General features: G+C 37.4%; 1 protein-coding gene across 2 annotated transcripts in view; it reads left to right on the top strand.

Annotated features, from left to right (window-relative positions):
- Positions 1-12,206, top strand: part of COPS4 (COP9 signalosome subunit 4) — a 41,184-nt gene extending 28,978 nt beyond the window's left edge. Inside the window, exons 8-10 of one of the 2 annotated variants that reach the window (XM_025922441.2) lie at positions 3,661-3,776; positions 5,629-5,713; positions 11,687-12,206. In XM_025922441.2, the coding sequence (XP_025778226.1) occupies positions 3,661-3,776; positions 5,629-5,713; positions 11,687-11,820 (335 nt within the window). In that variant the 3' untranslated portion in view covers positions 11,821-12,206. The remainder of the gene's footprint in view (positions 1-3,660; positions 3,777-5,628; positions 5,714-11,686) is intronic. The other variant, XM_025922442.2, reaches the window with a different exon arrangement.
- Positions 12,207-16,691: the final 4,485 nt, after the last annotated feature.

The following is a 16,691-nucleotide window of genomic DNA, read 5'->3' as shown; positions in this document are numbered from 1 at the left end:
CTAATTTCTCCTTATTTTGGCCCACATTTATTATCTGTCTTTTTGATTTAGGCATCCTAGTGTGTATGAAATGGTATCTTGTCATTTTGATTTGCATTTCCCTTAGGTTTAATGATGTTGAAGAGTTTTTTTGTGTACTTATTGGCTATTTTTATATCTTTAGAGAAAAGTCTACTCAGATCCTTTTCAGTTTTTAAATTGAGTTATTTGTCCTTTTATTACTGAATTGTAGGAATTCTTTATATATTCTAGACCTGATCATTATCAGATGATTTGCCAATATTTTCTTCCATTCTGTGTGTTGTTTCTTCACTTTTTTGATGGTGTCCTTCGAAACATTAAAGTTTTTCATTTTGATGAAGTCCAGTTTATCTGGGTTTTTTTGTTGTTGTTTTTGCTGTGCTTTCAGTATCCTATCTAGAAACCATTGCCTAATCCAAGGTCGTGAAGATTTGCCGTGTTTTTTTCTGTTTTATAGTTGTAGCTCTTACATTCATTTGAGTTCATTTTTACATATGGTGTAAGATAGGGGTCCAATTTTTACTCTTTCCATGTAGGTATCCAGTTGTCCCAGCACCATTTGTTGAAAAGACTAGAAGTTTCCCATTGAATTATTTTGGCATCCTTGTTGGCAATCAGTTGACCATAAATGTGAGAGTTTATTTTTGGAATTTCAGTTCTTTTCCTTTATCCTATATGCCTATCTTTATGCCAGTACCACACTATCTTGGTTGCTCTTTTTTTTTTTTTTTTAATTATTCATTTATTTTGAGAGAGGAGGAGAGAGCACGAGTGGGGGAAAGGCAAAGAAAGGGAGAGAGAGAATCCCAAGCTGGCTCTGTACCATCAGCACAGAGCCTGACACAGGGCTCAAAGCCACGAACCATCAGATCATGCATGACCTGAGCCAGAATCAAGAGTCAGATGCTCAATCAACTGAGCCACCCATGTGCCCTTTGGTTGCTCTGTAGTAAGTTTTGAAATCAGGATGTGCAAGTTTTTTTGTTTTTTTTGTTTTTTGGTTTCTTTTTTTCCGATATTGTTTTGGCTTCTCTTTGAATTCTAAAATCAGTTTAGAATTCTCTTTGAATTCTAAAATCAGTTGTCAGGACGCCTGGGTGGCTCAGTCGGTTAAGTGCCTGACTCTTGATCTCAGCTCAGGTCTTGATCTCAAGGTCTTGAGTTCAAGCCCCATGTTGGGCTCCATGCTGAGCATGGAGCCTACTTAACAAAATTGGCGGGGGGTGGGGGGGGGGCACCTGGTTGGCCTAGTTGGTTCAGCGTCTAACTCTTGATTTTGGTTCAGGTCATGAGCTCAGAAACTGTGATGATCTCACAAACTGATCTCACAAGCCCCACATCAGCACAGAGCCTGCTTGGGATTGTCTTTCTCCGTCTGTCTCTGTCCCTCCCCGACTTTCAAAATAAATAAATAAACTTAAAAAAAAGTTTTTTTAAATTAAAATCAGTTTGTCAGTTTCTGCAAAGAAGCCAGCTGGAATTTTGATAGGGATTCCACTGACTCCATAGACAAACCTGGGGACTGTTGCCATCTTAACAGTATTAGGTCTTTCTATTTTCCCATTTATTTAGGTCTTTATATTTGAAAGTTGCTAAGAGAGTAGATCTTAAAAGTTCTCACCACAAGAAAAAAATTGTTTGAGGTGATGGATGCTATATGAACTTATGGTGATAATCATTTCACAATGTGTACATATATCAAATCATTATGTTGTATACCTTAAACTAATACAGGTCACATCTGATAAAGGGTTAGTATCCAAAATATATAAAGAACTTAACAAAATTCAATACCCAAAAAACAAATAATTCAGTAAAAAAATGGGCAGGAGACATGAAGAGACATTTTTCCAAAGAAGACATACAGAAAACTAATAGGCACATGAAAAGATGCTCAACATTACTCATCATCAGGGGAATACAAATTAAAACCACAATGAGATATCACCTCATATCTGTCAGAATGACTAAAAGTAACAACACAAGAACAACAGATATTGATGAGAATGCAGAGAAAGGGGAACCCTCTTGCACTGCTGGTAAGAATGCAAACTGGTGCAGCTGCTCTGGAAAACAGTATGGAAGTTCCTCAGAAAGTTAAAAATAGCACTACCCTACAACCCAGCAATTGCACTACTCGGTATTTACCCAAAGAATATAAAACTACTTGGGGCGCCTGGGTGGCTCAGTCGGTTAAGCATCCGACTTCAGCTCAGGTCATGATTTTGCGGTCTGTGAGTTTGAGCCCTGTGTCAGGCTCTGTGCTGACAGCTCAGAGCCTGGAGCCTGTTTCGGATTCTGTGTCTCCCTCTCTCTCTGACCCTCCCCCGTTCATGCTGTCTCTCCCTGTCTCAAAAATAAGTAAACGTTAAAAAAAATTAAAAAAAAAAAAAAAGAATATAAAACTACTGATTCAAAAGGAATACGTGTCCACTGATGTTTATGGCAGCACTGTCAACAATAGCCAAAGTATGGAAAGAGCCCAAATGTTCATCGACTGACGAATGGATACAGATGTTGTGTGTGTGTGTGTGTGTGTGTGTGTGTGTGTGTGTGTGTGTGTGTGTTATTCATCCACCGGAGTGAAATCTTGCCATTTGCCATGACGTGGATGGAGGTAGAGAATATTATCCTAAGTAAAATAAGTCAGAGAAAGACAAATGCCATATGACTTCATTCATTTGGAATTTGAGAAACAAAACAGATGAACATGGGGTGAGGATGGGGGGAGAGAGGCAAACTAGAAAAACAGACTCTTAACTATAGAGAACAAACTGAGGGTTACTGCAGGGGAAGTGGGCGGGGTGGGGGATTGGTTAAATGGTGGTGGGGATTAAGGAGTGCACTTGTTGTGATGCACACAGGGTGGTGTATGGAAATGAGGAATCACTGGATTCTACACCTGAAACTAATGTTACGCTGTATGTTAACTAACTGGAATTTTTTTTAAAAATTTGAAAAAAATCCTTGTAATTAAAAAAACAACAATATTATATGTCAATTATATCTCCATAAAACTGGAAAGAAAAAAAAGAATTGGGTGAGCCTAGCAAGACAGGCACCTTCAGAATGGGGCCTTGTGTCCAGTACTTCATCAGGCCTTATATTACTTCACTTAAGGGAGGATGCTATGGCTGATCTCTCATGGTTAGCTGGCCCTATCTTCCAGACATTTCTCATCTTTGCATCATGGTAAGGTACTTACGGAGTGCCCAAAAGAAAACAGGTATTTCTACTGAGCTGTACATGCACTGACTTTATCAAGCTTGTAGAACAGGTTGCATGGGGGTTTTGCCACTTCTTGCTAACAAAAGTTTGTGCTCCTACCAAGAAAAGTAAAGTTAATCAATCTGACAGCTACCATAAGGAAGTAAAACTTCAAACCTTAAGGGTTAAATCCATTCAGCCGGTTAGTAACTATTTGCTAGTCACTCATTTTCTAAATATGTTATTTGTATTTAATTGTATACTATTCAAACTCTACTAAATAAGGCATTTTCCTTTTAAATTTTGGTAAGAGGAATAAAGACAATGATTATGGGTTGTTATGTGCCTAGAACTTTTTAGAAAAAAAGAATGAGTATTTTAAAAGCGTAAGACAAGTCTCACTTAAAACTGTCTAATTTATATTTATTTAAGGTTCTAGCATCTTGGACAGAGCTGTTATTGAACACAATTTGTTGTCTGCAAGCAAATTATATAATAATATTACCTTTGAAGAACTTGGAGCTCTTTTAGAGATTCCTGCAGCTAAGGTATTTTCTTGTTTCTAATATATAAAAAAAGTTAAGAGACTAAACTATTGCTGTAGTAAGAAAATATGTAATTGATAAGTATTGGCAACTGCAATAAAAATACACATAAAAACCTCAGGAAAATGGAAATAAATTATTTGAATGTTACAATAGTACTGTAATGGAATTGTCTTTGTTTTTTGCTTCTTTTAAACTGTATTTTATGATAAAGTGAACCAGAATGAAAATCTTAAAGGGGTTTTGGGTTGTGATACCCATTTTGAGTGGTGTCTGTTTAAATCCAGTTCATTGTAGTTTCTGATTTCTGACAAACTTAAGATTTTGATACATGCCTTACTTTTTTCTGCTCTGGATTGACTCACAGGTTAAATATTTCATCTCTTTGAAAGAATGACTGTGGTAATTCTCCAGGCTATTCTCTTGTAACTTTTCTGCTTGATTTATCTTAATTTGACTGAGTTACTAGGAAATTAATTTCATTTTTAGTCACGATAAGAGTGTGATTGGCTGTGTACAAATACCAACAAAGTACCAATAGTACGTAGAGGGTATTTCAGGTATCATTTACAAAACATTCTCTTAATTTTAAATAAGGGTAAAAACAAGCAATCAACCTTACATTTACCTAACTTGCATACCTTACAGTCATGTAGTAATGATTACATCCCCTTTTATCTGTTGAGAAATTTTAATTTAGAATTCCTAACATGGTTCCTTTACTTGTGCATATTTAATACACAGTACAAGAAGTGGAACAATTTGGGAACCAAAGCTTAAGTTACCATTAAAAGATACTTTTTCTTAGGCTGACACTTAGGGAAGTGAATATATATTTAACAATAAATGCTAGTCACAGTCTGTTTAGGATTAATCATGAAGATGGTCAGAATTACTAAAATGACTAAGTCATAAGCCAGTTTTCTTACATATAATAAACATGAAACGTGTCTTTAGGAGCTAGGTAGAAGACCTTTTGGTTCCCTTTAATTGTCTTTTAAATCCTTTTTTAATTCCTATTTATTTATAATTTTTTAATGAATGATTGCTTTTATTTTTTTAAGTAACCGCTCTACACCCAATGTGGGGCTTGAACTCTTAACTACAAGATCAAGAGTCGCATGCTCTACCTACCGAGCCAGCCGGGCGCCCCTTAATCTCAAATCTCAAATTTGAAGATCATTCCTCCTTATAATTTTTTCTTCAAAAATATTACTTTCTTAAAGAATTTATTATTATTATTATTTTTTAAATGTTTGTTTATTTTTGAGAGAGAGACAGAGTGTGAATGGGGGAGTGGCAGAGACAGAGGGAGACCCAGGATCCGAAGCAAGCTCCAGACTCTGAGGTGTCAGCACAGAGCCCGATGCGGGGCTTGAACTCACAAACTGAGATCATGACCTGAGCCGAAGTTGGACACTTAACCGACTGAGTCACCCAGGCACCCCACTTTCTTAAAGAATTTTTTAGGTGATAAACACTGTGAAAATTTAGATGAAGTAAAAGGAAAAACTACTTTGGGTGTTCCTGTGTATGCATGTCAGTAAGAAGAAAAATTGTTAGTTTGATTTTAAGCAGAGGAAAAAGTTGTTAAGATCACTAGATTCTCATCTAAAATCTGACAACAAGAAAAACATCCCAGTTAACTTAAAATAATCGATTATACCCAGGGAGAATTGGGGAATAAAATAGGCAGCTTTACTAGATTCACTGTTGTAATGGACAGCAGATGAACGCATACGAAAGCATGTGGGTAGCTAAACCAAGAGATTTCAGTTCTTTTATACGTGAGTAACTAACTGTTGGATATGATAATTAAAGTTTGTGAGAATTTTTTTTGGATTTTCTTTTACAGGCAGAAAAGATAGCATCACAAATGATAACAGAAGGACGTATGAATGGATTTATTGATCAGATTGATGGAATAGTTCATTTTGAAAGTAAGTTTTGCTTATTTCTGTCATAATGAAATGGCAGTAAACTGTTGTACATTTGTGATTAAGACACGTTGAACAATTTCCTTTAACCCAGCATATTACTACTAGAATGAGCTCATTTTCCAAAGAAATAATTTAGAATAATTTTTATGAGCTTATATTTAAGAATCTATTTAATACAGCATTTTTTATGCTGAAGAAAAATTGGAAGATGGAATCGTCTTACCAGTTTTTTCATTTACCCATCAAACATAGATTAACCACATACCATGTATCAGGCATGTGGAAATGCCAGTTGATTTCCTCTTCAGCAGCTCATTAAACTAGTAGAGGCAGACAGATAAGTTGATCTCTTGACTCTCTCATTGTGTATTACCTCCTCAGCCCCTATTCCTACCTCTACACCCTGGACCTTCGTATAACTGGAACTGTTCTACCTGTCAAGTTTCAATTTGAAATGCCCCATTCTCACAACGTTTTTCCTGTCTTTCTAGCAGTCTGTGTCAGTTACTTCCACTTTAGCTCTTCCTTGACTACCTTCTAGCCTCCAGTCCATTAACTTTTACTTTTTTCCAGTCAGCTCAGCCCTTTTTTGTCTTTACTACTCTTTCCTATCCATGGATTCCATGATTCATTATTCCAGTTACTGTTTCGCAAATGCCCTAGATCACTTGCCTGTTAACTTTTTGTTCTGGCTGTCCAGCAAAACTTCAGCTGGGATGAACCCATTCTCCATCTTTTTCATTCCAGTACGTGAGTAGCTAACTAACATTGCTGGAGATTGGTACCACTGCAAAGTCAAGGTCTTGGGTTCTCAGCAGTACCTGGGATTCTTGATACATTTCTCTAGGCTACTCTTCTTTTCTACTCTGCAAGGGGTATTTCAGATTTCATTTTTCTTAAATCTCTGAGTTTTCTCCTTCATTCTCAGCAGCAAACCTTGTTTCATATTTCACAGAAAAAAAAAATCTGTCAGGGTGAAATTAAATTAACTTCTTTATCTGATTTATAAAACTTCCGAATTTTACAGGCACCTGGGTGGGTCAGTCGGTTAAGTGTTGACTTCAGCTCAGGTCACAATCTTCGGGTGTGTGAGTTTGAGCCCTGCAACAAGCTCCATGCTTACAGCTCAGAGCCTGGAGCCTGCTTCGGATTCTGTGTGTCCTTCTCTCTCTCTGCCCCTCCCCTGTTTACACTCTGTCTCTCTCTCAAAAATAAGTAGACATCAAAAAAAAAAAAAAAAAAACCTTCTGAATTTTAAGTATCATCTAGTTCTACCTTTTCCTCCTTTGTGTTTTGCTGGAAGTGTTTTCCGTCTTCCTTTCCAGTTCTTCTCCTTGTGCTTTGGCTCCTTTCTTTGACTGCTGCCCCTATCCCTCAAAAGCAGGTTTTTAGGAACCTAAAATTAGCCATTGTTTTCTGTTTTCACCGTTGCTTGCTCTGTTGGCTTCTTTCCATCAGTATTTAAACATACGGCTGTGCACCTGGTAGCTCAGTCAGTTCTAAGTATCCGACTCTGATCGCAGCTCAGGTCATGATCTTGCAGTTCATTAGTTCAAGCCCCACGTTGGGCTCTGCGGTGGTGATGCAGAAGCTGCTTGGGATTCTGTCTCTCCTCTCTGCCCCGCCCCTGCGTGTCTCTCTCTCTCTCTCCCTCAAAACATAAATAACTTAAAAAAAATTTTTTTTAATATTTAAACTTACTTGGGTCTCTCCCATTTTAATAAAAAGACTTATCTTTCAGACCTCATTTTAATTTTTTAGCATTATCGAATAGCATTGATCCTTCACTCCTTTTTGCACTGTCCCCACCACCCTGTGCCATCATGGCTTTTGTCGTCTCCTTCACCCCCTTCTCCTGCTTTCCCTCCTCCTCCAGGTATTCTTCCAGTCCTCTTCGTAGATTCTGTAGTGCCTTTAAGTGTAAATATTGGAGTTGCTTAGGGCTTATTCCCAAGGCCTTTTCCTCCTCACTCTACTAAATTTCCTTGGTAATCTCATCTGTTCCCATTGATTCAATTGCTATCTCTGCAGACAATGCTCAGATTTGCCTTTCTAGTGTAAATTTCTCTTCTGAGTCCTAGACCTAGTGGTGCTGATTGCGTGCTAGGTATTTTCCACCTGACTGATTGTTGGACATCTCAGAATGGACATATCCAAAACTGAATTCACCATGTCTCCTTCCTTCCTCCATCCCACAACCTGCCAGCCAGCCAACCAGCCAGCCAAAAGCTACATTATTCACTTTCTCCAGCATTTCTTATCCTTGACCCCTCTTCTTCACTGCCCAGAATCCTTTCAGTTTTACCTCCTGCGTGTATCTGGGATCCACATACTTGTCTTCATTTCTTACTGTCACTAGCCTATTGTGAAGCCTGTCCCACCTTCTGGGCTTTTTCCCTCACATCTACAATTGCTCCTTTCTAGTCCAGTTGCTGTCGTTATAGCCAGAATGATTGTGATCTTTATTTTTTTTTAATGTAAACAAAACAAATATAAAAAACAAATTGTTAGGTCATGTTACTCTTTTCTTTGGCACTGTAATGAATGGCTTCCCCATGGCTTATAGAACAAAGTTCTATGAAGTCAACAGGTGCTGCCTGATCTTTATAACTTTCTCTTTCTAATCCAACCACATAGGTCTTTTTGTTTCTTTCTAGCACTGTAAATTCCTTCCCACATCAGACATTCTGAAATACCCACTTGTCTCCACCAGCATCCTCTCAGCTATTTTTGTTCCCGTGTCTTAGTTTGAGCAACGTTAATTGGTAATGATTTTCCTGACTCTCCAGGTTAGGTATGGCTTATAGTTCTATATTCTTTGGTCACTCTGAATTTCTTCCTAGCATTCATCAGTTATTTTCATTTCTGTAACCATTTGTCTAAATGTCTGTTTTTGCTTCCCAGCTAAGCTTCCTGCTGGTAGATATTAAGTCTCTTTTGTTCTCATCGTATATGGAGCATGTGTTCCAGTGCCCCACACATTCTTAGTGGGAAGTAAATAAGTATTGGAAAAACAAACAGTACATAATGAATAGTATAGCAGACGTGTCACCAAGTGAAAGGACAGCTTGATAGAGTAATATTCTTTCCAGTTTTCTTAGATTTAAAGAATTGCCATGAAAAATATGCTCATAATAACAAGTATTGCAACTATAAATAAAGATAAGAGTTCATCATATTTTTCCTCCCCCTCGCATAACTAGTACTAGTCTAAAGCTTCTATATGCTTATATAGATATGTGAAAAACATAGTTTTTTTAACTTAAAAATAATTTTAAGCACACAGTGTTCTACAGACTTTTTGAAATAATCATGCACATATTTTCAAGTCAGTAGACATAAATCTAATTTATTTGTTTTAATAGCTATGTAGAATTTCATGGGGTTCAACTGTTCACCTATTGATGAACATTCAAGTGGTTTCCTTGTGCATATCTTTATATATGGTACACTTACTTCTATAGAACAAGGTCTCAAAAGTGATAACATTCCATCAAAGGACATATGTATTTGGATCCTTAATGGATACTGCCAGTTTGCTTTCCAGAAAAGTGTAGCCATTTGCACTTTCACCAATATGAGGAAATGAATGTTCAACAGCTATATATTATTCCTCTTTTTATCTTTTGCTAATTGTGGGGGGAAATACTACATTATTGTTTTAATGTGCATTTCCTTGGTACTGGGGAAGTTTAATATCTTTCCATGTATAACTGGCCATTAGCATTTCCTCTTCTGTGGAGTTGATATTAGTTCTGGTCTGTTTCTTTCCTGGCCCCACACCTCTCCTTCAGATCTCTCAGCATCAATTTGCCATAGCTTTTGGTTTAATGATAATTTAAACTCTTTTTTGTTAATGTATACAAATATTTTTTACCATTCTGTCAGTCGTGTTTTTGAAGTAAGGCAATGCATACCATAAACACAGTTTAAAATTCTTATGCAGCCAGGGGCGCCTGGGTGGCTCAGTCAGTTAGGCGTCCGACTTCAGCTCAGGTCATGATCTCACAGCCCGTGGGTTCAAGCCCCGCGTCGGGCTCTGTGCTGACAGCTCAGAGCCTGGAGTCTGCTTCGGATTCTGTGTCTCCCTCTCTCTCTGCCCCTCCCCTGCTCATGCTCTGTCTCTCTCTATCTCAAAAATAAATAAAAACATTAAAAAAAATTTTTTTTAATAAAAAAAAAATAAAATTCTTATCTAGCCAAATATGTCACTTTTTAATTTTATGGGTTTTTAGTTTCCTGTATTAATTTAAAAGGTCTCACTTACCTTGGGGTAAAACTAATATTTTTCTAAAATTTCTTCTAATATTTTTATTTACTGTTTTATATTTAGAAATTTAATCTGTCTATAGTTCATTTTTGTATATAATTTTAAGGTATGGGCTAGTTTGTCTTTTTTTAAAGATGTATTGTTAATTTGCAAGTGCTATTTATTAGGTAAAACTTACTTTCTGATCTTTGACATATATTAGCTTCCACATGTATGTTTGGGTCTCTTTCTGTTATCAGTTTCTTTCCACTGATCTGTAACAATATGGTAATAAACAAATTTAGACTAAATCTTACTGTTGGAAAAGCATCTCCTACCCATCTACTAATGTATTTTTGTTGAATTGAAGTTCACATAACATTAACCATCTTAAAGTGAACAATTCATTGGCACTTAGTATGTTCACAGTGTTTTGCAACCACCCACTCTACCTAGTTCTAAAACATTTTCATCTTCCCAAAAGGAAATCTTGTGCCCAGTAAGCAGTTACTCCTCATTTCTCCTCCCAGCCCCTGGCAGTCACAAGTCTGAATTTTATCTCTATGGATTTACCTATTCTGGATACTTCGTGTAAATGCAGTCATACACTAAGTGAGCTTTTGACTTCTCTCACTTAACATACTGCTTTTTTCCTTTTTAAGGCTGAATAACATTCTACTGTAGAGATATCCTACAATGATGCCACTGCTCTTAATTTGCAAAATTCTCTTGACTGTTCTCAAACATCATTTCTTCTGTAGTTAATAACTTTATCCTATGTAGAAAGCAAAACAGATCAGGGTGATTATCTTTGTAAGTTTTTAAAATGTATATATTGATAGGGAAGGACTGTTATTTTTATGATACTGCATCTTTCCATCTGGGACCATGGTTTGTGTCTAAAGTTATTTTATGTCCTTTATTAAAATTTTTTTATTTCAGTTTTTTTCATTAATTCTATGCCTATTTTTGTAAATTTGGGTGCTATTTTGAATTGATGTTCCCCAAGTTTATCATTTCTTTCTTTCTTTATTTATTTTTTGAGAGAGAGACAGAGTACGAGCAGGGAAGGGACACAGAGAGAGGGACAAAATCTGAAGCAGGCTCCCGGTTCTGTCAGCGCAGAGCCTCACGCGGGGCTGGAACTCACGAACTGTGAGATCGTGACCTGAGCTGAAGTCGGATGCTTAACCAACTGAGCTACCCAGGCACCCCTGAGTTCATCATTTCTAACTGTATATTGCTGGTATAGAGAAAAACCTTGCGTTTTCATGATGAATTTTTTTGGTTTTTGTTTAATCATTAAAATATGTGTCCTCCAGAACAGTCAAGTAGAGACAGTTTTGACTATATAAATAGATTTGCTTTCTCCAGTAGGTGGCAGTGTCTTGTGAATCAAGAAAAACTGGTGATGAGATGGCTCAGTGAGGCTTTTATTGTGCTGGTTTTTGTGACTGAGGTGCTTTGATTGGTTGGTTTTATTTTGTTTTCCTGAATAATAATAATATGTATCTACGTGTATGTGTTTTGGTTTTGTTTTATACCATGTGCCAGTAATTTGGGTACTTTCCTTAATTATTGCTTAATTAGCTTTGACTTTATTAGCCAAGATTTTCAGAAGAAACTCTTAATACTACTATAAATTATCTTTTAACTCACATTCCATATGAATATATGGAGTAATGTATGGAGTAAACTCTGTACATTGTTCTTTTTTTGTTTAGCACGAGAAGCCCTGCCAACGTGGGACAAACAGATCCAGTCACTTTGTTTCCAAGTGAATAACCTTTTGGAGAAAATTAGCCAGACAGCACCAGAATGGACAGCACAAGCCATGGAAGCCCAGATGGCTCAGTGAATCCTTACAAAACTTCTGTGCACACTACATCTTTTTCAATGTTGTACAGATTAATTTCACTGTCTCTCCAAAGCATTTGCATCATGACCTTACGTATTTCAATCCCTTTTATGCTGGATTCCATTTAAAGAAGACATTAGAACAGAAAGTGCAAGCATTTAAAAATATGTAGTTACCATATATTCAGGGTCTCTATGTATCAAGCTAACTCAAATGTTTTGAAAGCTTTTTCTTTAAACAGAGTAAGTGAAATACCTGTGGCTAAAAAGTTTGGGATTTGTGATAACTTTGTAGTCATGTAAAACTTAAGTGCTTTGTGCCTCTCCAAATGTGGTAATTCTAATAAATGGAGAAGTGAGCCAAATAAAAGTAGTACTTTGTTTCTAGTTAGTGAATGGTGTTTTGTTCATTTTTCCTTTCAATTCAACAGACATCGATTTATACCATATGCTAGAAATGCAAAGACAGACCGTAATGCCTGTTCTCCAGGCATTCAGAGTCACAGAGCCGATAGATGGTATGTGTAATACTTGCAGTTGCACCAAGTACTAGATCACATGGGGAGGAGCTTTTTGGGTAGCAGAGAGATCAGGGAAGGCCTTTCAGGATTATTGCAGGCTAGCTTTACAGGGAAAATGGGGAAAGGACTTCTTAAAAAAATTTGTGGGCAGGTTACAGTTTCAGCTCCAACATGTGAAGAGCTTGGAGGGCCTGACTCTATTTTCACAGTAAGAAAAAGGCTGAACGGGCTGAAAATCAATGGCTTCTCTTATTTCCACCGGAGAATTGAGGTCACGGGACAGACCACCACAAAATGGAAAGACAGGCAGGTAGAATCACAGTTGAGAGAACTTATTGGGAGCAGAAGCTTCTGGAGCAGTAACTGATATGAACCGTGAAACGGTAACTGACAAATTACTGGAGGCTGAGTGTAAACTAGCTGGAAGGTTAAAGCCCCCTGAGGGCCCACTCTTAGGAGAACCCCTACACTTTCTAGGATTCATCCCCAGGAACCCCATCAGAGTCTCAGGAGTGTGATTGGGATCCCCTTGTTTTTCAGGCAGGGCAGGGGAGGGGAGGGGAAAGTAACTATTTTGAAATATACCTGGATGATTTTCCATGACAAAGACCTGCCCTCTAAGGAAAAATACCATTACCAGAGCCTTGTCTGACATGGGGCAAGTGCAGTTACAGTTCTAGCCCTCTTGAGTCTTCTTGTGTCATGTAAGAGAAGGTGGCGGGAAGTTTCTGAAGGTCACAGCCCAGGGACTCAGTTAGTAAAAAACAGAGATAGAATCAAAGATTATAGATTGCTTCCCAAATCTGTTCCATCAAACGGGGCTCCAGTGTAATAATAGTGGAATTCATGAGCTGCAGGACACACTCCTTAAGAAAGAAGTCTTAGGTAAACAATACAACAGGGAAGAATACAAACGAAAATAGAGGAAACAGAAGTCTCTGACACAGGTATAGCAAACATTAAATGCAACCCAGCTCCTACTCAGATTAATATAAAACCTTATACTGAAAGGCTAATTGCCTCAGTTCCTATTACCTGATACATTATGTCTGCCTTTCAACCAAAAAACTGCAAGGGGCATAATGAAAAAGCAAACAAAAACAAAAACACAATTTGAAGACACAAGTCCAGCATCAGAATCAGACAGGTGTGGCAGGGATGTTTGAATTAATTAGACCAAGAATTTAAAATAGCTATGATTAATTTGCTAAGGGTTTTTAATGGGAAAAGTAGGCAACGGACAATGTAAGTAGAGAGATGGGTGATGTAAGTAGAGAGGTGAAAACTGTAAGAATTAAAAGGAAATGTTAGAAATAAAAAACAGAAATGGAGATGTCTTTGATGGACTAATCATCAGACTGAACATACCCTGAAGAAAGACCAGTGAGCTTAAAGATCTGTAGGTAAAAACTTCCCAAACTGAAATGCAAATAGGAAAAAAAAAAAAAAAAAAAAAGAAAGAAAAAGAAAAACAATATCCAACAACTATGGGACAATTATATAAATGGTAACATAGGTATAATGGGGATACCAGGGAGAAAGGAACAGAAGAAATATTTGAAACAATACTGGCTAACAATTTTCCAAAATTAATGATGGGGACACCAAACCACGGACCCAGGAAGCTTAGAGAACAGCAAGCATGATAAATACCAAAAAAATCTACACCTAAGCATATCATATTTAAACTGCAAAAAAACAAAGACAAGAAAATCTTGAAAGATGCTGGGGGGGAAAAACCTTTTTTGTAAAGGAACATGAATAAGAATTATACTGGATTTCTTGTCAGAAACCATGCAAGCAAGAAACTGTAGATATTTAAGATGGTGAAAGAAAAAACTTACCAATGTAGGATATTAATCCAGCATAATTATCCTTTAAAAGTGAAAGAAAAATAAAAACTCTCTGAGGAAAAACTAAAGAAATTTGTTGCCAGGACACATGCCTTACAAGAAACACTAAAAGTTCTTCAGAGCAAAGGAAATGATACTTGGATAAAGGAAGAGCATCAGGGGACAAATAGATGAAGGTAAAATAAAATCTTTAAAAAAAAAATTTTACTTGGTCTAATAGATAACTTTGTTCCAACTAACAATGGTAACCATTTTTGAATGTTTATACCGTATGGTAAGTAAAATAATTGACAACAATGATGGGAGGCAGGAATTGGGAATATTCTAAGATTCCTGCACTACCCATGAAACAGTACAGCGTTATTTAAACATGAACTTAGATTACTTGAAATGTATATTGCAAACTGGAAGGCAACTACTGTCAAATTTTTAAATATATATATATATATATATTTGATATTCTAAGAGAATCTACAAGCTAAAGAAAAATCATATGATTGTATCAACAGGCACAGAAAAAAAAACAACAAGCATCTGACAAAATCCAACACCTATTCATGATAAAAACTCTCAGGCAACTAGGGATAGAGAACTTCCTCAACTTGATAACATTTACAGAAAAACCTATTACTGACATCATATTAATGATGAGAAACTGGGCACCTGGGTGGCTCAGTAGGTTAAGCATCTGACTCTTAGTTTTGGCTCAGGTGCTCAGGTCATGATCTCACAGTTCATGAGTTTGAGCCCCAGGTCGGGCTCTGAGCTGACAGCTCAGAGCCTAGAACCTGCTTTGAATTCTGTATCTCCCTCTCTCTGCCCCTCTCCCACTCATGCTCTGTGTCTCTCTGTCTCTCTCTCAAAAATAAACATTTTTTAGTATATGTGCTGCCAAAGCGAGCACAAATAAACCTTTTTTAAAATGGTGAGAAAATAGATTGCTAGATTATTTATTCCTAAAATTGAGAATCTACAAAAAATCCTGTGGCTAACATCATATTTAATAGAAAATAGATTACCAGTATCTTTCCCCCTAAGATCAGGAATAAGGCAAGGATGTCTACTCTCATCATTCCTACTCAACATCATACTGAAAGTCCTAAGAATGCAATAAGACCAAAAAAAGAAATTAAACTTATACAGATTGGGAAGGAGGAAAAAACAGTCTTTGTTCACAGTTGACATGATTGTTTACACAGAAAATCCCAAGGAATCAGAAAAAAAAAAATTCCTGGAACTAAAAAACAAGTATAGTAAAGTTGTAGAATACAAAGTTAATATACAAAAGTCCATGGCTTTCCTATATATGTCAATGAACAGTGGAATTTGAAATTTGGAAATGTATGTGTGTTGAACGTAGCGAAAATAGGGAATTATATGAGTGAAGAAGTGGCAGGAGGATAGGCTAAAGAGGTAAACTGAGGCTATATTATGAAGGACCAGGGAAAATCTGGGGTCTTTTTTCAGAATGTTCATAGTTTAACTTGTGGCAGGCAGTTTATATGATGGAGTGGAAAGATGGTAATGGGAGCGGCAGTTACTAGAGGCAGGTAGACTAGTTCAGGAGCTATGTGCCTGATTTTCCAAAGAGATAATTAGGGTTTGAACTACATCCATGGCAGTGAAGATAAAGAGAAGAGGTCAGATTGATTCATTCAATAAATGATTTGAGTGGGTATCTAGCAGGTGTCAGGCATTGTTCTAGGCACTAGGGATATAGCAACAAACAAAATAGGTCATCCATTGGGGGTGTCAAGTGGAATTTAAGGGACAGAAGCCAGTGTCTGATTAGATGTGAGGATAAGGGAGAAGGGTGTGATCAGACAACTCAGGAATCATCGATGTTTGGATCTTGAACATTTGAGTAAGTGGTGGTATCGTTTGACATGCTGGGTAGAGAGAAGGCCTAGGGGACATCCAGATGGACTTGGTTAGTAGGCAGCTGAAGAGTCATTCAGAACACCAATAGTAAGGTGGGGAGATTGGACATACGGTCCTCCTTGACTTATAGGAGGCAGTTGAAGCCTTAGGAGTAGATGACACTAGGAAGAACGTGAGCTATAAAAGGAGCGGATCCCTGATACAACCTTGCAAAGTGCCACAATCTGTGAGGTGAATAAAAGAAGGGGCAGAGCACTCCAGTTTGCTGAGCTTGAGGTCCAGGTGCCTTTACATTTTTTTAATTTTTAAAAAATATTTATTTACTTTTGAGAGAGAGAGAGAGAGAGAGAGAGCATGAGCAGGGCTGGGGCAGAAAGAGAGAAGGGGGCAGAGGATCTGAAGCAGGCTCTGTGCTGACAGCCCAATGCAGGGCTCGAACTCACAAACCATGAGATCATGACCTGAGCCAAAGTTGGACGCTTAACCGACTGAGCCACACAGGTGCCCTGTAGGTGCCTTTACATTTTATCTCTCTGAAATTTCACAATAAACCTGTACGGTAGTTTTGCCTCCCCTTCCCCTACCCCAACAAATGAAATGGATTCAAGGGTAGGAGG

Source organism: Puma concolor, chromosome B1 (genome assembly GCF_028749965.1).
Source record: "Puma concolor isolate L17-30 chromosome B1, mPumCon1.1.hap2, whole genome shotgun sequence".
Lineage (NCBI taxonomy): Eukaryota > Metazoa > Chordata > Mammalia > Carnivora > Felidae > Puma > Puma concolor.
Note: the sequence above shows the minus strand (reverse complement) of the source record. Positions and strands in the feature narration are given on the sequence as shown.